Source organism: Oryctolagus cuniculus, chromosome 7, assembly GCF_051225735.1.
Source record: "Oryctolagus cuniculus isolate XC-2025 breed Fujian yellow rabbit chromosome 7, ASM5122573v1, whole genome shotgun sequence".
Taxonomy (NCBI): Eukaryota; Metazoa; Chordata; class Mammalia; order Lagomorpha; family Leporidae; genus Oryctolagus; species Oryctolagus cuniculus.
In genome coordinates this window covers 86,598,605-86,619,764 of record NC_142873.1, presented here as the reverse complement: position 1 = coordinate 86,619,764, position 21,160 = coordinate 86,598,605, and the positions used below count along the sequence as shown (strand labels likewise).

The window sequence follows — 21,160 nt, the reverse complement described above, 5'->3', positions numbered from 1 at the left end:
TTTTCAATACAGCCCTTGATATGATATTCAACAAATAAATACAAATGGCTTCTTTAAAAAAATGACTTTTTAAAAGATATAGACAGCCATATATATATGTGTGTGTGTGTATATATTTATTTATTTATTTTAAAGAGCGACAGAGATAGAAATGGAGAAAGTGATGATGTTTTTTTTTTTAAGATTTATTTGGGGCCAGCACTGTGGCGTAGTGGGTAAAGCAGCTGCCTACAGTCTCAGCATCCCATGTGGGCATCAGTTTGAGTCCCAGCTGCACCACTTCCAATCCAGCTCTCTGCTATGGCCTGGGAAAGCAGTGGAGGATGGCCTGTGTGGTTGGGCCCCTACACCCAAGTAGGAGACCTGGAGGAGGCTCCTGGCTCCTGGCTTCAGATTGGCACAGGTCTGGTCTTTGTGGCCAACTAGGGAGTGAACCAGCACATGGAAGACCTCTCTCTTTCTGTGTCACTCTGACTTTTAAATAAATAAATCTTTTTTAAATAAATAAATTTATTTTAAAATTCAATTAATTTATTATTAATTATAATCTATTTTAAAATTTAATTAATTTAAAACTTATTTTAAATAAATAAATTTATTTTTGTTTGAAAGAGTTATGGGGAGGAAAAGACAGAGAGTGAGATTTTCCATCTGCTGATTCACTCCCTAGATGGCCACAACAGCTGGGGTTGGGCCAGGCAGAAGCCTGGAGCCAGAAGCTACATCCAGGTCTCCAAGCTGGGTGGCAGGGGCCCAAGTACTTGTTCCATCATCTCTACTTTCCCAGGCCAGTAGCAGGGAGCTAGATCAGAAGTGGAGCAGCTGGAACACAAACCAGTGCCCATATGGGATGCCAGAGTCCCAGGTAGTGGCTTTACCTGCTATGCCACAGTGCTAGCCCCTTCACTCCCCAAATGGCCACAACACCCAGGACTGGGTCATGCTGAGGCCAGGAGACAGGAATTCCATCCTCATATCCCACATAGGTGACAAGAACACCTGTACTTGGGCCATCTTCCACTGCCTTCCCAGGGGCATTGGCTAGATCAAAAACAGCAGCTGGGACTCAAACTGGCACTTTAATATAGGATGCCAGCATCACAAGCAGTAGCTTAACCTATTGTACCACAATACCAGCCCCCCAAAAGAATTATTTATTTATTTTAAAGGCAGAGTGACAGAGAAAGGGGAAGGTGAGGGGGGAAAAAAGAGATCTTCCATCTACTGACTTAATCCCTAACTCCCACAAGAGCTAGGGCTGGATCAGGCCAAAGCCAGGAACCTGGAACTCCAGCTGGGTCTTCCATGTGGGTGCAGGGACCCACATACTTGGACCATCATCTTCTGCCTTTCTAGGTACATTAGCAGGAAGCTGGAACAGAAACAGAGTAGCCAGGGCTTGAGCAAGCACTCTGAAATGGTATACCGGCCTCCCTAGTGGCAATTTAACCAGCTTGCTACAAGGCCCTACCCAAGTTACCCAAGTGCCTTTTTAATTAAGAATTGGTGAGAAACTACAGTGTCCTCAGTGATTCTGTGATGACTCAGTAATTTTTATGAAAAAAAAAAAAAAACCTTATGTAGAGTTTGTGAAAGACAAATCGATCTTATACAACTACAACGGGGATCCAGACTCAGCATCTACTGGGGTCAGGCAGGCCCTGCCAGTGAGTGTACCGTCCAGGTAGAATGACCACAGACTTAGTGAAGGGAACAACTACTTTCCCAGTCCAATGAATAGAGAACCACAAAGAATCTTCTCCTCATCCTTATCTATGTTCCATTTTTTTTTAAAGCCCTTTGGCTAAGGAAGTGAGTTTCATATTTTTAAAAACGCTATGTAGGCTAGCCCTGGGTGAGTCACACACATGTAAGTGCTGAGTGCTGATTGCCAGTTTCTGAGCTCTGATCTTTAGGGAATGATACAAAACAAGATTTTTCCAGAAGAAAGGAATGCTCAGTACCATGATTTTAAGTAATCTATCATCCTCATGACCCAAAGGTCTTGTGTCACTCATCATGATCAGATTTCCTACTCTTACCTTATTTTTTTCATCACTATAATCTCAGTATAGGTTGAGTATCCCTAATCTGAAAATCCAAAAACTGCAATCTTCCAAAATCCAAATCTTTCTGAGCACCAACATGGTAACTTAAGTGGAAACTTCCATGCCTGACCTCATGTGATACAGCACAGTAAAAACACTGGGACCCTAAACATGACCTCATGTGATACAGCACAGTAAAAACACTGGGACCCTAAACATGTTGTATACGAGTTACCTTCAAGCTATGTGCATAAGGTGTATCTGAAACATAAATAAATTTCATTTTAGATCATTTCATAATCTATATGCAAATATTCCAAAATTTGAAAGCAATCCATAATCTGAAATACTTCTGGTCCCAAGTATTTTGGATAGGGATATTCAACTTTATCAGCAGCAGCATCTGTTTACTTTATCTCCTATTCTGAGTCATGAGAACCCTTGGAGTAAGTAGAACAGAGATGATCTAACTGAATTCATAAGAAATAGCTATGATTCAGAAGGGAGAAGTCATTTAATCATGGTTGTTCAGACCTGAGCAGGATCCAACCCCAGTTTTCCAAACTTTTAGGACTGATTCCATCATTTTTAAAAGTTTTTGTTGTTGTTGTTTAGTCTGTTGGAAGTGATGCTTTCTTTCAATTGTAGATAACTTAGAAATACAAATAAGCAAAGATAAATAAAACAAAACAAAACAAAACAAAACAAAACAAAAAAACTCACGTAAGCTTCCCTGTAGCCATAATTATTAAAGTACAATTCACTTTTCAACCTCATTCGAGGTGCAGCTGCTGTGGAAAAACCATGTTTCTCAATATTGCAACAATGTTGGTAGCATTGCTACAATAATATTCTAATAATTCAAGACAGTTGTCTCACAGTGCAATGTTTCAAAATAGACATCAGCATCACCTTTGTTAGTGTAGTCAATCTAACATTTTGAAGGAAGAAAAAAGTAAAAAACTTATTTTGCCACAAGAGTTTCAAATGACCCAAAAGGAGCATCATTTCTACCAGGATCTCTGTGAAATTGCATTGGGGGGAAAAGTTTTTCTTTAATTGCAGAAGAGGTTCATTAACCTGAAAATTGTGTTTTGCTTGATTTTCTTTTTACTGTGCACACCAGTCAGCAGCCTCATAATTACATGCCCAAAGATTATTCACATAAAAAAGGGAACAAAGCTCCTAACAAAGTTCAATGCAGAAGTCAAGACTGCCTGGAGCTATGAGAAGTTTTATGTCTCTGTTTACCCCATGAGTAAATTAAATAAATGCATATTTAATCCATGAATCATGATTATATTTGGTCCACACACTACAGACAAACAGAAACAAGAGAATTCCATAGAGAGCCAATATATTAATGAAACCTGACCAAACACCCACAGGTCTGGATACTTCTCCTCAGAATGCAGTCACAAAAAGGGCAATGCAAAATAAATGGTAAGTAAAGGCAAAATACGGTGTTGGGGGGTGTTCTGGTTCTGGGTAGAAGACACACCCTAGCTCTTAATTACAAAAAAAAAGCTCTTAATTAATGACAAAATGCATGCAGTACCTACTGTCTGAGGACTCTCAAAATTGAATAGGGTCAGGAAGACTGGAGAAGACCAGTTCAAAGGTCACCAAACCAGGGGTGAGTTTATCTTTTTTTGTGTCCGGTATCCTTTGACCTGAGTGCAATTTTCTGCCTGGAGATGAACACTGCAGAGCTGGAGACAAACTCCCAATCTCAGAGGAAGTGCAGGAACCCCCAGGGTTCTTGCTTTTCTCTGTTCTCTGCCACGCAGTACTGTGGTGATGATGGCCAGGGCTGCAATGGGAGCCGGCAGGAGCCAACCACACTCTAAAAGAACCTCTCTCAAAGATGGACCTGGGGCCCCAGCGGGTGGATCAAACTCCCATTGCCTTTATCTCCTCTCCATCCTTCTGCTGTGTGGCCTGTGTGCAAGCACAGTTATAGAACCGTGCAGCAGAGCCAGGGAACTGAAGCCTCAGCTTAATGGCCAGAGGAGGGAAAGGGGGAGCACCAGAGAACTGGAAAGGAGCAGAGAGGCTGGGGGAGAAGGTCTGTGAACTCCTGGACTCAATGCTGAGTTGTGCACAAAATGATCTCATCATAAGCAACAGAGCAAAGCTCTTGAAAATCCAACTAACAGAAATAAACCACCAGCCCCAAACTGGCCACCAGATGATTTCCACATAGGACAGATCTGAATAGCACAACAAAGGTTTGTAAACTGAGCTGACATTAGAACCCACAGCCCACAAAATGTGGGCTGAAACCTTCAGTGTTAACCTAACAAGGTTGATTGTCTGCTAAAACAAACTAATGAAAATCAACATTCTCTGTACGATTTAAATAAGACTCACAGTTTCAGAACTTAATATTCAATATGTCCAGGAAACAATCCAAAAGCACTTGAGTAAAAAAGAAGAAAAACAGGAAAAAATCATCTTGAGGTAAGGTAATTAACAGACACCAATGCCAGCATGGCACAGATGTTGGAATTATGTCACCAAGAAGTTTAAAACTGTGGAGGCTCTGTGGCACAGTGGGTTAAGCCACTGCTTGGGATGCCCCCAGTTGCTAGCTCCTGACTTAGGGCTCCTGGCTCTGGCTTGGCCCAGCCTCTGCTCTCGCAAGCATTTGGGCAATAAACCAGCACATGGAAGATTTCTCAATCTATCTGTCTAACTCTCTCTCTCCCTGTTGCTCTGCCGTCCAAATAATAAAAATAAATAAATAAACTATAAGAAGTCAAAAAAATTATTCTTTAATAAAGAAAATTTAAAAGAGCTATTATACAAATGTTAACAAACAATTGCGAACACTCATATAACATGAAAAAATAGAAAATCTCAGCAGAAAAATAGAAGAGATAAAGAGTCAAATAGGTAATTTTTTTTTGACAGGCAGAGTTAGACAGTGAAAGAGAGAGAAAGAGAGAAAGGTCTTCCTTTTTCCGTTGGTTCACCCCCTCAAATGGCCGCTACAGCCGGTGAGCTGCAGCCAGTGCGCTGCGCCTATCCAAAGCCAGGAGCCAGGTGCTTCCTCCTGGTCTCCCATGAGGGTGCAGGGCCCAAGCACTTGGGCCATCTTCCACTGCCTTGCCAGGCCACAGCAGAGAACTGGACTGGAAGAGGAGCAACCGGGACAGAACCAGCGCCCCAACTGGTTCTAGAACCTGAGGTGCAGGCACCGCAGATGGAGGATTAGCCTAGTGAGTCATAGCGCCAGCCACAAATAGGTACAAAAAATTTAAAAATTTTTTATTTGATAGGCTTAAAAAGAGGTGGAAGGGTCAATGAATCTGAAGATATATCAATAGAAATTTTCCAGTCTGAGCAATAGAGAAAAAAGGTTTTTCAAATATGAACAAACTGGAAGGGAGGGGCTGGTAGGCTCCAAACATAATGAAAAGATAAGGAAATAAAAATGCTAATTAGCTGATTTGATCAGTTTACACTAAATATATGTGTAGAAACATTATACAAGTACTATGTATCAGTCAAAAATTTCTTTTAATTTTTTTAAAAGATTTATTTGTTTATTTGAAAGGCAGAATTACAGGGAGAGAAAGAGGGAGAGAGGAACAGATCTTCCATCTGCTGGTTCACTCCTCAAGTGGTCACAATGGCTGGGGCTGGGGAAGCCTAAAACCAGGAGCCAGGAGCTTTATCCAGTCTCCCAGGTTGGTGCAGGGGCCCAGGAACTTGGGTCATCTTCTGCTCCTTTCCAGGCACATTTGGAGGGAGCTGGATTGGAACCCAAGCAGCTCAGATGGGAATGCTGGCAACGCAGGAACACTAGGAATCATGGGTTAATAACAAAAGGTTTCTAAATTATCAGAATCATACAAGGATACAGTACAGAGCTGAAAGAAAATTTGAAGACAAAATGACTGAAAACATCTCAAGTTTGGCACAAGTCACCAATTTAAGAAACTCAGTGAACTCCTAAAGAGATAAAGAAGGCCATGCCCAGAAATTATAATCAATGTAAGCAGGCAAGAAAAATGCCTATAAGGTAGACAATGATTTGAATGACCACAGATTTCTCACCAGATCCATGGAGATTACAAGGAAGTAGCACATGTTGAAGGAAGTAGCAAGTGTTGAAAGAAAAGAAATATGAACTCAGAATTATGCATTGAATTTAGCCATCATTCAGAGACAAGGTGAAATAAAAATATTCTTAGATGAAGGAAAATGAAAGTAATTCATTTTCAGTGACTTGCTCTGAAAGAATTGCTAAAGTTCTTCAGAAAGAAAAGAATTGATACCACTAAGCTGATCTTCTGTATATTAAGATAATCGAAAATGAATCTTGATGTGAATGGAAGGGGAGAGGGAGTGGGAAAGGGGAGGGTTGTGGGTGGGAGGGATGGTATGGGGGGGGGGAGCCATTGTAACCCATGAGTCGTACTTTGGAAATTTATATTCATTAAATAAAAGATAAAAAAAAAAAAAAAGAATTGATACCACAAGTAAACTTGATTAGAGTATACCATCCCTTTATATTTAATTAAATTATTATTATTATTATTATTATTATTATTATTTGACAGGCAGAGCCAGACTGTGAGAGAGAGACAGAGAGAAAAGTCTTCCTTCCATTGATTCACCCCCCAAATGGCCGCTACGGCAGGCGAGCTCCTATCTGAAGCCGGGAGCCAGGTGCTTCCTCCTTGTTTCCCATGAGGGTGCAGGGCCCAAGCACTTGGGCCATCCTCCACTGCCTTCCTGGGCCACAGCAGAGAGCTGGACTGGAAGAGGAGCAACTGGGACAGAATCTGGTGCCCCGACTGGGACTAGAACCGGGGTGCGGACGCCGCAGGCCAAGGATTAGCCTAGTGAGCCTCGGCGCCGGCCCTAATTAAATTATTGATATGTTTGTATTTAGGTAGATCCACTATTGTTTGTTTTCTGTTTCCTTTGTTATTATTTCCTATTTTCTCCCTTCTTTTGGGTTTTTATACATTTTTTGTTTATTTTTCCAGAAACCTTTTATTTAAGGAATACAAACTTTATGCATTTCATAAACACAACTTTAGGAACATAGTGATTCTTCCCACTGTACCTATCTGCCCATTCAATGCTTTTGAACCTATACCATTGTATAGTTTGTTGTTGTTTTACTTAAAAAGCAGAGAGGGACCAAAATTATGACACAGTTTGTTAAGTCACCATTGGCATCCCATAACAGAGCACGACTTTGAGTCCTGGCTGCTCCACTTCCAACCCAGCTCCCTGCTAATGTTTCTGGGAAAGGAGCAGAAAATTGTCCAATTTCTTGGGCCCCTGCACCCACTTGGAAGACAAATGGAGTGCCAGCCTTCAGGCTGGACCAGCTCTGGCTGTTGGGGCCATTTGGGGAGTGAATCAGCAAGATCTCTTTCTCTCTCTGTATCTCCCTTTCTCTCAGTCATTTAGTCTTTCAAAGAAATAAAATAAGTCTTTTTTTAAAAAAAGAAATACCATGGCTGTAATGGTCATATTAAAAAAAAAAAAAAAAAAAAAAGAGGCAGAGAGAGAGTCCATCTGCTGGTTCACCTTCCAAACGCTGGGGCAGGGCCAGGCTGAAACCAGGAGCTAAGAACTCAATCCAAGTTTCTCATGCAGGTGGTAGGGACTCCACTTCTTGAGCCATCACCTGCTGGTTCCTAGACTGTAATAGTGGGAGTGGACTCGGGTATGGGAGGTGGGCGTACCAAGTCACATTTTAACACTAATCCAAACACCTGCCCCTAGCTTTTTTTTTTAATTAGTCTGGGGAAATAATATACATCATTAACTTTTCACAATCCACTTAAAATCAATAATTTACTATTTCAAAAGGAATGTAGAAACCTACAAACCAATAAACACAGCCTCTTAACCTTCCCCCCTTATGTTATATGGTTTACATCTACATACTCTGCTGGACAACATTATAAATTTTGCTTTCAACCAACAAGTATGTTTTGAAGAACTGAAAAGGAAAAGAAGAATCTATTATATTATCTGTATATTTATCATTTGTGTTGTTCCTAATTCATTCCTTTCAGCTGTGCTGACCTGGCTACTGACTGCTCAGAATCTAACCTGCTGTTAAACCCATCCACATTGAGTCTACACAGAAACATTCCTGCAAAGGAACAGTCCTGCCCCTCGGTGGCAGGTTCATAGTGATGGATGCATCCATCATGGAAAGAATTTGTCCTCCTTGGAACAGAAACAGTTTCTGTCTTGGTCCATTTTCTGTTGCTATAATCATACCTGAGACTAGGTAATTTAAAAGAGGTACATTTGGGGCCTGGCATCATGGAGCAACGGATTAAGCCCCTGCTTACAAAGCTGACTGCCCATATGAATGCATTTCCCATCCAGTTCCCTGCTAATGCACCTGGGAAAGTGGTGGAGGAAGGCCCAAGTGTGTGGGCCCCTGCCACACATGTGGGAGACCCTGCTGGTGTTCTGGGTTCCTGACTTTGCCCTGGACAAGACTCAGCTGTCGTAGCCATTTACGGAATGAATCAGCAGATGGAAGACCGCTCTCTCCTTCTGTCTCTCCATTTCTCTCTGTGACTCTGCTTTTCAAATAAATATACAAGTTTTGTTGTTGTTGTTTTACAGAGAGGTATACTTGGGGATGAGTGTTGTGGTGTAGTGGGTTAAGCTGTAGTTTGGAACTGCAAGCACATGTGGAAGAGAAGCATGGGAAACTGAAGGAAGCCAAACAAACATGCTTTATAGCAAACCTCTCTTGGGGTCCCACAGAGAGAGAACCCCTTCAGTCCTGAGAATCCATTCCCTCTGGCTAGACAGCATTAATTTATGCACTAGGGCTCTGTCTCCACAACCCAAAAACCTCCTTCTGGAATATACCTCCCAATACTACTACATTGAAAATTTAGGGTTTTGGGGGGACAAACCATATCACACCATTGGAATATTCTTGGTGTTCATTTGCCTTTCTTTCCTACACACAAGCCAGTACGATCACCTATGGACTTACAGAATGCCTTATTTTCTGTCATAACTTTTGGGTACAGAAGTGCATTTTCTAACAAAAGTCATGTGGCATAGACTGTCTTCAGATTTCATGCCCTTAACATTTATCCCATCACCCAGAAGTAGTTAACCTGCTAAAATGGTGGCATGGCCTACTGAAGGCTTAATTATGGTGACAACTGGGAGACACCTATGAAAAGATGAGGTTTTTCTGCTACAGATGCACTGTATGTGATATTGTTTATACAGTGGTATGATATAGGAGTCTCAGAATCAAGGGTAGAATTAAGGGAAAAGAGATTTCTTCTCATTCATATCTAGCAACTCTCTCTTTTTGCTCCTTACCCTGAAATTTTGAGCTCAGTTGGCTTAGAGATCTCAGTTCCCATGAGAAGAATGCATCCATTTAGAGACACAAAAATGTCTCCCTTGAACTGTAATTTGAATCAATCACATGGCAATTCTGGGCTCCTTGTGCTGCTGAGCTACCAGATAAGAAGAGAAGTTTATGAGTCAACTATCATTGTAATAATACTGCATAATAAACAACCACAAAAATGTCAGGGGCATGCATAGTGAATATTTACTTTTCACTTGTGAGTTTGCAGATCAATTGGAGCAGCTCTCCCATCAGGATGCAGGTTAACTTGAATACATGTGCCACATTCTGCAGCTTGGCTGAAGAAGCAGTGACTTAGGCTTAGACTTGGAGCTAGCATCCCATTGCTACCTGCATTGCATTGTCCAAAGGAAGTCACAAGGACAAGGTCAAGGGACACATATTGAACTTTTCTAATCCCTGTTCTTTCCATTTCTAACTAGTTCCTATGATCTAATTAATCACCTGCTGTCCTGAATTCAGTTTTCCTGAAACCCTGCTATGCATTGTGGGTACTATCTGCTGTGCCATTCCCTGGGACTCCTCCATGATCTACATCTTGTGTATTCTCATTCTCCCATGTGCTAATCTGCATTGTTTCCAATCTCCCATCACTTGAAATTAACCTGAGTTTCTATAGAGTGGTAGGAAATCTGGACCAATTCTTTGCTTCTATTTCCATGTAGAATTAAATGCATATGAATTGACACTTATGGAGATATTATGTTGTATGCCAAGTACTAAATCATATATCATCTCATTTTTAAAAAAATATTTATTTGAAAATCAGAGTTACATGGAGAGAGGAAGAGACAGAGAGAAACAGATCTTCCTATCCGCTGGTTTACTCCCCAAATGGCCACAGTAGCTGGGGCTGGGATGGGCTGGAGCCAGGAGTTAGAAGCTTCTTCCAGATCTCCCGTGTGGCTGCAGGGGCCCAAATTGTTGGGCTATTCCAAGCAGAGAACTGGATTGGAAGTGGAGCATCCAGGTCTCGAACAGGTGCCCATTTGGGATTCTGACATCACAGGCAGCAGCTTTACCCACTATCACAATGCCAGGCTCCTATATCATTTCCTTTATCCCCACAGCTCTGAGAAATAGGACTTGCTACCTCCACCTTGCAAATGAGACACCTGAAACTGAGGGAGGGTTTCTCATTCACAGTCACGGAACTGAAAAGGGACTTTTGGTATATGCATGAAGAAAAAAATGCATCTTCTTTCAAAGTCCAAGCTTTCTTCCTATCTTCTATTCCCTCCCCAAACCCTTGACTCTTCTTTCCCCCACTCTAGCCACAGAACTAACCCTTTATTTAATAAATCTTGAATTCTAGTTGCTGTCTTTGGGGAATCTGAACAAGTCACTTCATAGTCTTGGGGGAAATGCCCAGATTAGAGGACTCTGAAAAGACCTGAAGGAGGCTGGAAGCAAATGTTGCCTGGATAGAGATGTGTGGGATGGCATTCACACAGTGCGGCAGCACGTGCAAAGGCACAGGGGTGGGAAAGGGCGGCATGTTTTTGGGAACAGCAAAGGCTCTGCTTCAACAAGAATTTGGGGTTGACATTCATCCCCTATAATATAAGAGCTGGACCCAGTCTCTTGCCTGTCTCCTTTAGCCCAAGGTGTCCTTGGCTGCCCTTTATCAAAAGGAAAGCACTACCATGAGGGAGTGATACAGCTGGCCCTACAAGATTCTAATCACTGGACTCCCAGTCGTTTGTTTCTCCAACAGATAAGAACCTTGATGGCTGGTGTTGTCCTGGGGTCATTTGTGTCTGGGAATTCCAGGTCCGAGCAGAATGTAACTGCCACCTGCATACAATCCCTAGACCAACTGGAGCCCGCCTGGCCATCATAAATTCCCTAAAGAGCACAGCATCACTAACCAATCGAAGGAAGGTCATGAGCACAACTGACCAACCAGCTCCTTGGGCAGGAGCTGTTCACACACCTCTCAGCCCCAATTTCAGTCTACAAGAATGTTCTCCCCTATCTCCTTGGGGAGCCTATAAATTAAGCAATAGCTGCCTGGCTCCTTACTCTGCGCTTTGCAATAAATCCCCACTTTCTTCCTCCACCCTAATGTCAATGATTGGCTTTCTGCACATCAAGCCTGAGGACCCAGTTTGGGGGTTCTACAGTAACACCTCCAACTAGTTTGGGGGTGTTGCTCAGCAACAGGGTTAACTCCTGGGGAAGAAGAAAATTGAGAAGTTCAACATCTTATCAGGAGGAATGTCTAAAGCGAGGTTGTGTATGAAAAGAGGAATGAGTGGTTCTTCCCCTAATGGAAATCACAGCTAAGTAAGTAGCAGTTACTGCCAAGACGTGTCAAGGTTGAAGGGAAGCAAGGATTTCATTCCATCGTATTGTGTTAACAAAAGAATGAACCAGACTATAAACTAATTCTCCGTGTAAACATTCCAAAACTGCTTCTGCAGAAACACAGAGAGGCTAAAGGACCCAAGAAAACATATTAATGAGGTCAATTATGGGCCAAGACAGAAGGACAGAGAAGAATTGGAAAGATGAGTCATGACTGGAAAGGCTACCAGTGGAGGAGCCCATCGGAAATCTCCCTTTGGGAAGATCTGGAACAGGTGTTTATCTTTTTTTTTTTTTTTTTTTTTGACAGGCAGAGTGGACAGTGAGAGAGAGAGACAGAGAGAAAGGTCTTCCTTTGCCGTTGGTTCACTGTGCTGGCAGGAGCCAGGTGCTTCTCCTGGTCTCCATGGGGCCTAAGCACTTGGGCCATCCTCCACTGCACTCCCAGGCCACAGCAGAGAGCTGAGAGCTGGACTGGAAGAGGGGCAACCAGGAAAGAATCCAGCACCCCGACTGGGACTAGAACCTGGGGTGCTGGCGCTGCTAGGCGGAGGATTAGCCTATTGAGCCACGGCGCCGGTCAGATGTTTATCAATGCTGGCGGGATGATTAACAGCAAGTGCGGAGGCTGGAGTCGACTTTGTAATTTCATGGGAGGGATCTAGAAACCCATCACAGATTTCTCTCTGACCACTTAATCACCCTAGAAATGCAAAATTCCTTCCTGCTCCTGTAATTTTGACAAGTAAAAATGGGCACTGTCACCATAAAGGAGCTCCCTGTATCTGTTAGAGAAGCAGTCGTTTCTGTATCAATAAAAATCAAGATGACTAATGATTTTCAATTACCTGTGGCTGAAAAAAGGAAGGGGATAATGTTCTTCTGTGTCCTTTGAAAGACCAGCAAAGAGTAACATTGATCACTGCTGCATTTAACACGTCCTCAGAGCACAATAAATCCATCTGGGAAACATAGACTTCATTTCTCTAGCATTGTGCAATGTCCCAAAGCTGTCATTTAATTTTTGGATAGTGACAGAATTTTGGGCAAAAAGCTACTTGAATTTGTCATCATACTGATTTCCATACAAGTTTCCAAACGTAGAGCTCTTTTCTGAATTTTAACAGTTTTGTCACACTTTGTCCCCCCCCCCCCCCCCCCGTCTTTCCACGTGACATGGTGTGAGCCTGAACATCCCTCCCTCTGCCTTCACCTGACCCTCCCTTGCTTGAACCCTCAGGGTCTTACTGCTCAAAGAACACATTCCAGTTCACTTCCCTTTTTTTAAATGATTTTATTTATTTATTTGAAAGGCAGAGTTACAGAGAGACAGAGGCAGAGAGAGAGAGAGAGAGAGAGAGAGAGAGAGGTCTTCCATCCACTGGTTCACTCCTCAAGTGGCTGCAAGGGCTGATCCGAAACCAGGAGCCAGGAGCTTCCTCCAGGTCTCGCATGTGGGTGCAGGGGCCCAAGCACTTGGGCCACCTTCCACTGCTTTCCCAGGCCATAGCAGAGAGCTGGATTGGAAGTGGAGCAGCCAGGACTCGAACCGCACATATGGGATGCCAGCGCTGCTAGAGGCGGCTTTACCCACTACGCCACAGTGCCAGCCACCACCACCACCCCCTTTTTAAAAATTCATTTATTTACTTGAGAGACATAGTTACAGACAGAGAGAGGGAGAGACAAGGATAAAAGTCTTCAATCTGCTGGCTCACTCCCCAAATGGCCACAACAGCCAGAGCTGGACTGATTCAAAGCCAGGGGCCAGGAGCTGCTTCTGGGTCTTCCACACGGGTACAGAAACCTGAGCACTTGGGCCATCTTCTACTGCCTTCAAAGGCCATCAGCAGGGGGCTGGGTAGGAAGTGGAGCAGCTGGGACTCAAACCGAGGCCCCTATGGGACACTGGCACCACAGTGCCGGCCCCTCCAATTCCTTTCCTTAACCTACAAGGGCCTATCTGATATGGCTTCTGTTTGCCTTTCCATCCTCACTGTGTTAGTTTGCTCTGGTTGCTATGAAAAAATACCATAAACTGATGACTTATAAACAACAGACTTCTATTTGTCACAGTTCTGGAAGCTGGGAAGTCCAAAGTCAAGGTGGCAGCAGACTGCGTGTCTGATGAAGGCCCACTTTCTGATTCACAGGGGGCACCTCTTGCTGTGTCTTCACATGGTGAATGGGACCTTTGCCCCTCTCTTGGGCCTGATTCAGAAGGACACTAAACCGTTAAAAATTCCACCTCCTAGTCCTGTTGGAGGTTAGATTTCATATATGGATTTGGGGGGAGTAGGACACAAGTATTCAAACCACAGCACTCACTTCGTAGCTCTCCCTGCCTCACCCTTGCACCAGGGCTGGCCAGTGTTCTGCTTCTCAGAACTTCCCAAGCATTTCCAGCTCAGGGGCTTTGCACACGAATTTCTCTTTGCAAAGAACGTGCGGCTGACTCTTGTTCCTCCTCCAAGTCTCAGCTCAAATGTCACTGCAGCCAAGAGGTTCCAGTCATAGCACTTACCACAAATTATTATCATCTTGTTTTGAAATGTTCTATTTGTTTACTGTCTGTTTTCCCCACTAAGATATAAGCTCCATGAGAACAAGGACCATGCACAGATGGAATCCAACTTATCCTTCAAGCTATCTCCAATCTTGCTCATTGTATTCTCTGGGCCTGGCATATAGAGAATAGTTGGTGAATAAATTAATGAATGAATGAAAGAAAAGGAGTGAGGAGAAAAGCAGTGGTCTTAACACAGAAACATAAGCCATGCAAAATTATGAGGAAAAAAAGGAGTTCTTGTTTTTTTGTTTTTTTGTTTTTTTTTTTTTAAGATTGATTTTATTTATTTGAAAGAGTTACAGAGAGAGGTAGAGCCAGAGAGAGAGAGGTCCCCCATCCACTGGTTCACTCCCCATTTGGCCCACACTGGCCAGAGCTGAGCCTATCTGAAGCCAGGAGCCAGGAGCTTCTTCTGGGTCTCCCACATGGGTGCAGGGGCCCAAGGACTTGGGCCATCTTCTACTGCTTTCCCAGGCCATAGCAGAGAGCTCAATCAGAAGTGGAGCAGGGGCCTGTGCTGTGGCGTAGCAGGTAGAGCTGCAGACTGCAGGGCCGGCATCCCATATGGGTGCCTGTTCAAGTCCCAGCTGCTCCACCTCTCTGCTGTGGCCTGGGAAAGCAGTAGAAGATGGCCCAAGTGCTTGGGCCCCTGCACCCATGTGGGAGATCTGGAAGAAGTTCCTGGCTCCTGGCCTCGGACTGGTGCAGCTCCAGCCATTGCAGCCATCTAGGGAGTGAACCAGTGGATGGAAGACCTCTCTCTCTCTCTCTCTCTCTCTCTCTCTTCCTCTACCTCTCTCTCTCTGCAACTTTGACTTTCAAGTAAATAAAGAAATATTAAAAAAAAAAAATGAAATGAAGCAACCGGCACTCAAACCAGTGCCCATATGGGATGCCAGCATTGCAGGTCAGTGCTTTAACCTGCTGCGCCACAGTGCGGGCCCCAGAAGGATTTCTAAAACCCAGATACGGCAGGAAATTCATAGTGTCAACAATGGAGCATCATTTACAAACTCCATGATTATATGTTGTAGGATAAATAAACTGGACACCAATTGGTTTAGGTTGTTAAAAAGTAAATTGCTTCAAAGTTGTTTAGTTCATATTAAAATTGCAACAATTTTTATTCTGAAAACTTGGGAATCTTTGCCACCTCCCTGCATCACAGAGCTAACAATGAGAGCGAATAATTGTAAAGTTTTTCCAGCTTGAATAAATGCATTAAATAATATATCTTTCAAAAGACTATTTTTTGATGCGGCGTTTAAGTAGCTGCCTGGGATACCCACATTCCACATGGGAGTGCCTAGGTTCCATCCTGGATCCTCTTCCCATTCCAGCCTCTTTATTTTTCTTTCCATTTTTTAAAAAAATATTTTTATTTTATTTATTTGAAAGTCAGAGTTATACAGAGAGAGAAGGAGAGGCAGAGAGAGAGGTCTTCCGTCTGCTGGTTCACTCCACAATTGGCTGCAGCAGCAGGAGCTGTGCCAAACCAAAGCCAGGAACCAGGAGCTTCTTCCAGGTCTCCCACGTGGGTGCAGGGGCCCAAGCACTTGGGGCCATCTTCCACTGCTTTCCCAGGCCATAGCAGAGAGCTGGATCGGAAGTGGAGCAGGGGCCAGCGCCGTGGTTCACTTGGTTAATCCTCCGCCTGCAGTGCCGGCATCCCATATGGGCGCCGGGTTCTAGTCCTGGTTGTTCCTCTTCCAGTCCAGCTCTCTGCTGTGGAAGGCAGTGGAGGATGGCTCAGGTGCTTGGGCTCCTGCACCTGCATGGGAGACCAGGAGGAGGCACCTGGCTCCTGGCTTCAGATCGGTGCAGTGCGCCAGCCATGGTGGCCATTTGGGAGATGAACCAACGGAAGGAAGATTTTTCTCTCTGTCTCTCTCTCTCACTGTCTAACTCTATCTGTAAAAAAAAAAAAAAAAAAAAAAAAAGGAAGCGGAGCAGCCAGGACTCGAACCAGTACCCATACAGTATGCTGGCACTGCAGGCAGCAGCTTTACCCTCTATGCTATAGTGCCAGCCCCCTCTAGCCTCTTTCTAATGTTTACCCTGGGAAGCAGCAGATGAAGGCTCAAGTAGTTGGGACTGCCACTTGTTTGGGAGACCAGATGGAGTTCCAGGCTTCTGGCTTTGGCCTAGCCTAGCCCTCGCCGTTGTGAGTATGTGGGAAGTGAACTAGTAGATGCAAGATCTCTGTCCCTTTCTTTGTTTCTCTGCCTCTCAAATAAATAAATAATTTTGAGACTATCTTTAACCAAAAAAGGAGGGATAATAAGTCATTTTTAACACTGGATATTTATTGTCTGCCACAATGAGGCCAGTTGTATTGAAGTATATTTCATAAGAAGATGGTCTTTGCCATCTATATGAAATGCTAACTATGATCTTAAATGACTGGTATATATATACATTTTGTTTTGCTGTACAGAACACTAACATTAATAAACTAATTAGTGAAACACATTCAGAAGGATACTGTGTGAATGGCTTAATCTCATTCAGTTAACAACTTGGCAATTGCTATTGTGGAACAGAGACCAGTTGCTACTCTTCAGCACTTCAAAAGAAGAACGCTATTCTGATAAGGACTTCTGTTATTACAAAATGCTAACTGCTGGAGATACTACTAATATTTATAATATTTGGTGGTTAGAAGTCCTAATCTCTCTTCTAATTACTTTGTCCCCCAAGTCAACTGCCAAATGTCCTTCATAGTAAAAAGTTACATATGAACAGCACTTCCTATTTTTGACCCAGTCTGTCTCTATTTTAGGAAATAAACAGGGTAAATCTTAGCATGGAATTTTAAGTGTGACTGTCAAAGATCTTTCCAACTTTAGGGTGTTTTTAAGAAAAAAATTTTATAAACTAAAAACAATTCCATGAGCCATTAAGAAAGAATGAAAAACTGGAATCTGTTTTTTTTCTGAAAGCATTAAGATCATAAATCATGGCAAGCAGAGAGGCAGAAAGTGATCTCAAATGAGTAAAACACATTCTCCCAAGAACAGAACACTTGAGCTTAGCCTAAAGGGCATCTGTCAAGTACACATGTTGGTTTGTTATTTTAGGACTGCTCTTAAGAGCTGGGGTTATAGGAAGAATTGTATTCCCCATTGGCTGCTATAAATAAAATTCAAATCATTATATCATGTCTTCAATGGGTTTTATAGAAATACCAGGCATAGCTTCAGGGATAGCAATGTATACAAGTACCGCTCTAAATACATGTCTTGGAATTGCTGCTAAGCCAGATAATAAGGGGCATTACCACGTTGGCTAAGGCATATTTGTGTGACAGATTAGACCCTGTCTAGGCACCTATTTCAGGTCAAAGCCTGCAGACCTTGAAAAGAGAAAGCAGGGAGTTCACCCCGCCTGGCCTCCAGCTCCAGGCAGCTGTGTAATCCCACCGGACCTGTTTGGCAGCTCGCAGTCACTGCTGCAGCTTGCAGATAAGACCCTCTTGGAAAGCTGGATAGCCCTCAGTCAATCAGGAAACTGCAGAGTGCAACTGGAATTTTCCAAAACATCAAAACAAAATCTCTGATTTGAAAATGTGCTGATACCCAATTATTACAGGGAGCCAGTTGAATATTTCTGTTAAGCAAAGATAGTCTCAATTCTTCACTTCTTTAAAAATAAGTCCCATGCAAATCCTAAGTCTTATCTTGATCATAAGCAACCATTGTTTGCTTACCTGTTGCATCACTGTAGAGAAATAGCCATAGAAACAACACTAACACTGGATTTCCACAGTGGTTTGGAAAGTGCTATAAAAACCCAGCTAATGTTTCACAATTTCCTATTGAATGGAAGTTACAGATCCCATTTTTTTAACTACTAAAAATCGTATTCAATTAAAAATTTAACTACTAAAAATTGTATTCAATTTCAATAAAAATTCAGAATGTCAACAAAACAGCTGCAACTCTTTTTTTGCAACTACAGTGATACTTAGTTAACAGAATAATAATTATTTTATATAGATTGCATCAAAGACAACTGCAGATGAAAAAAAAACCATCATCCTCCCAAGTAACTCATTTGTGCTGTACAAAATTAAAACCTGCTTAAATGTCCATGCCAATTCACAACTCCAGTGTTAGTTTTTAGGATTTTAGGGTTCAAAGAAGATGAAGAGGCAACTAGTTAGAGAAGACTTTATTTTAAGGGGGACGAAGGGAGGGGTGAGGAGAGTGGTGGTTGAAGCCAGGCTTCCTTCTGTCTGAGCAGTAGGCAGTGTCCCTTCTTAGTTGCTTGTTGGGGGAGGTGCAGAGAGCCACATGGACCCTGATCAGGTGGCAGGGGGACACGCAGAAAGCGTTTTGGGATGTCCCAGGAAAGCAGGGCTTTCCCAAGCAATAAACAGCTCACTAGCCTTTAGATTATCTGTGCCCGGTTTTACTGGGCCTGGGGGTTCAGGTCCAGTGACCTAACAGGTTCTATGGTTGGTTCTATTGGTGACCTACTAGGTTCTAATACTCTGTCAGTAAGAGGCATGGTTAGTGGCTATCTAAAGACATGATTGGTGATGTGCTAACTAGACAAAAAAGACACTGTGTAGTTTAAAAACAAGTCTCACACAGTCTTTCAATTTTTTCTTAAGAGAGTGAGTTGTGTATGGGGACAAAGAGAATAAACACTTTAGAGACAAAAAAAAAATTGCACTAGGGCAAACTTATCATCTTCTTCCTCTCCTTCCTCTTCCTTCTTTGACATGCTCTCTGCTGCCTTGACTGCTGCCTTGGGTGCTGCACCCGGACTTCCGCAGCTCCGTGTGCCGCAAGCCCCCGTTCTCCTGTGCCCTGCAGCTCAGCGGCCTCCCTTTCCTGGGGCCACTTGTCACCTGCAGCAGTGTTACTCTCCCCTCTAGATACCGGCTTCTTTGCAACATCACCTGTGGACAGAGCGCGATGTTCTCCCTCGACTTGTGGGCAAGACTCAGAACAGAACAAGAAAAAGGCTGAAGAACTCTTGGGTGCATAGGGATCCTTGAGCTTATTTTCTGTCTCCTGTTCAGGAGGAATAGAAGTTTTCATTTTCTTTCATAAGGAGCCTTGTCTGTCTTGGCCACGTCTTTGGGGTTTTCCCTTCTCTTTGAAAAGCAGGCACGGGCTTCCGCCTCTGTGAACCCTTAGAAAACTCTGAGAAGTAGAGGAAGCATCTGGGTGCCGCTTCTTGTGCTCCTCCCGGCAAGTCTGCACCAAGAACACATCTGATGACATGTGCCTCCGGGCTTCCAGGATCTCCTTTGCTCACGGTTCACTAGTTTTCCTGAGCTGGGCAGGGAGTCTCCCTGTGCCTGTGGGTGTCTATGGGGCTTTCACTGGCCCACAGGGCACTGGTGCTGTGATGCTCAATGCACTGCAGGGGCTGTGAGAGCAGGAGTCCCATGGCAGCTTCCTCACTCTTCCCACTTTTTGACAGAAGCATGTGTTTTTTGCTTCTAGAAGGACAGATTTGGCCTAGGTCAGGGGCAATTGACTGTCCAGCTCATACACCATCATAAACCGAGGCTGTCGGCCAGAGGAGGAAGAGAGCTATGGAGCACCCTGGGGTGCTCAGTCCCTCCTGCCTGACCCACAACTGCTTGTGAGCACGCCTGAAGCAGGAACAAGTGGGGTTCCTGCCATTCTACAGGCTCTGGCTTTCCATAAACTCTGGTCACTGAAGACCAGATATATTTATTAAAACTAAACACCAGTAGATTTTTAAAAAGATTTATTGATTTGAAAGTCAGAGAGAGAGAGAGAGAGAGAGAGAGAAAGAGAGAGAGAGATAGATCTTGCATCCACTGGTTCACTCCTCACAATGGCCTGCCCTAGTCAAAACCAGGAGCCTGGAACTCCATCCAGGTCTCCTGTGTGGGTGGTAGGGATCCAGGCAGTTGAGCCATCTTCTGTTGCTGTACCAGGCACAGGGAAGTGTTGCTATACCAGGATGGGAAGTGGAGTCACTGGGATGCGAACTGGAACTCTGAAGTGGGATGCCTGTGACCCCAGTATTTTAAATATATTTATTAAAAGCCAAATACCAATTCACTTCTCACTGTGCATGAAAACAAAGGGACTGGAATGTCATCCCCCATGATGCTTCCCTCTGAAAAGGAAGAAAAAGGCTGCATGGATAGACACTGCGAACAGGCTGCAATGTAGAAACCCAGGGGCGTTAGAGAAGAGAGGTATGTGTATGTGTCTGTTTAAGCTGTTTGACACAGTGCCTTATCTCCCGTGTTTAATCAGCCACCGGTAATCTTGATAGCATTTTCACTGCCATGTTCTCTCTATTAGTGTGTGGGGTAGAGTTTCTTTCAGGATTGACTTAGCCTTCTTTTTTGTAAACAGCTTTCCACCTATTTAAAAAACTTGCATGTGCATATGAGTGGACTCACAAAAAATAACCAAAAATATAAATTTTATATTGAGGCTATAGGAAGATGGATTGCTCTGATAACAACTTAATAGTGTAAATTGATAACCACAAATTCCAATCAGATTTAAGGAAACAGAGTGTGGGAATAAGACCATTAAATAGCTGATCTCAGGATATGAGGTTGTGGGCATTGAAGAAAGATTAAAGTACGAAAAGAAAATCTTTTCATAAATTTTGTGCCTTTGAACACAGTGAGAACTTTCTTTCTCAATAAAAAAACTCAGATCAAATAAACTGAGGTATACTCCATTTTATTATCTAAGGTGGAAACTGAAAAATGTAAGGACTTCTTGTTTTAAATCAAATTTAAATAAGACTATTCAAAATACTTATTACCTAGGTATTTTCAGGACATCTCAAGTTTCTCCCTAAAGTAATCTAACTAGAAGCCTA

General features: G+C 43.2%; 1 protein-coding gene across 7 annotated transcripts in view; it reads left to right on the top strand.

Annotated features, from left to right (window-relative positions):
* LOC149125642 (uncharacterized) overlaps nucleotides 1–21,160 on the top strand; it is a 57,233-nt gene that overhangs the window by 10,582 nt on the left and 25,491 nt on the right. For 2 of the 7 annotated variants that reach the window (XM_089337117.1, XM_089337113.1), the window contains 2 exons: nucleotides 3,437–3,491; nucleotides 8,099–8,291. The exons of 2 other annotated variants lie outside the window; for them this stretch is intronic. In XM_089337117.1, the coding sequence (XP_089193243.1) occupies nucleotides 3,437–3,491; nucleotides 8,099–8,145 (102 nt within the window). In that variant the 3' untranslated portion in view covers nucleotides 8,146–8,291. Of the gene's footprint in view, nucleotides 1–3,436; nucleotides 3,492–8,098; nucleotides 8,649–21,160 lie in introns of those variants that run through there. 3 more of the 7 variants (XM_089337116.1, XM_089337119.1, XM_089337115.1) reach the window with 3 other exon arrangements.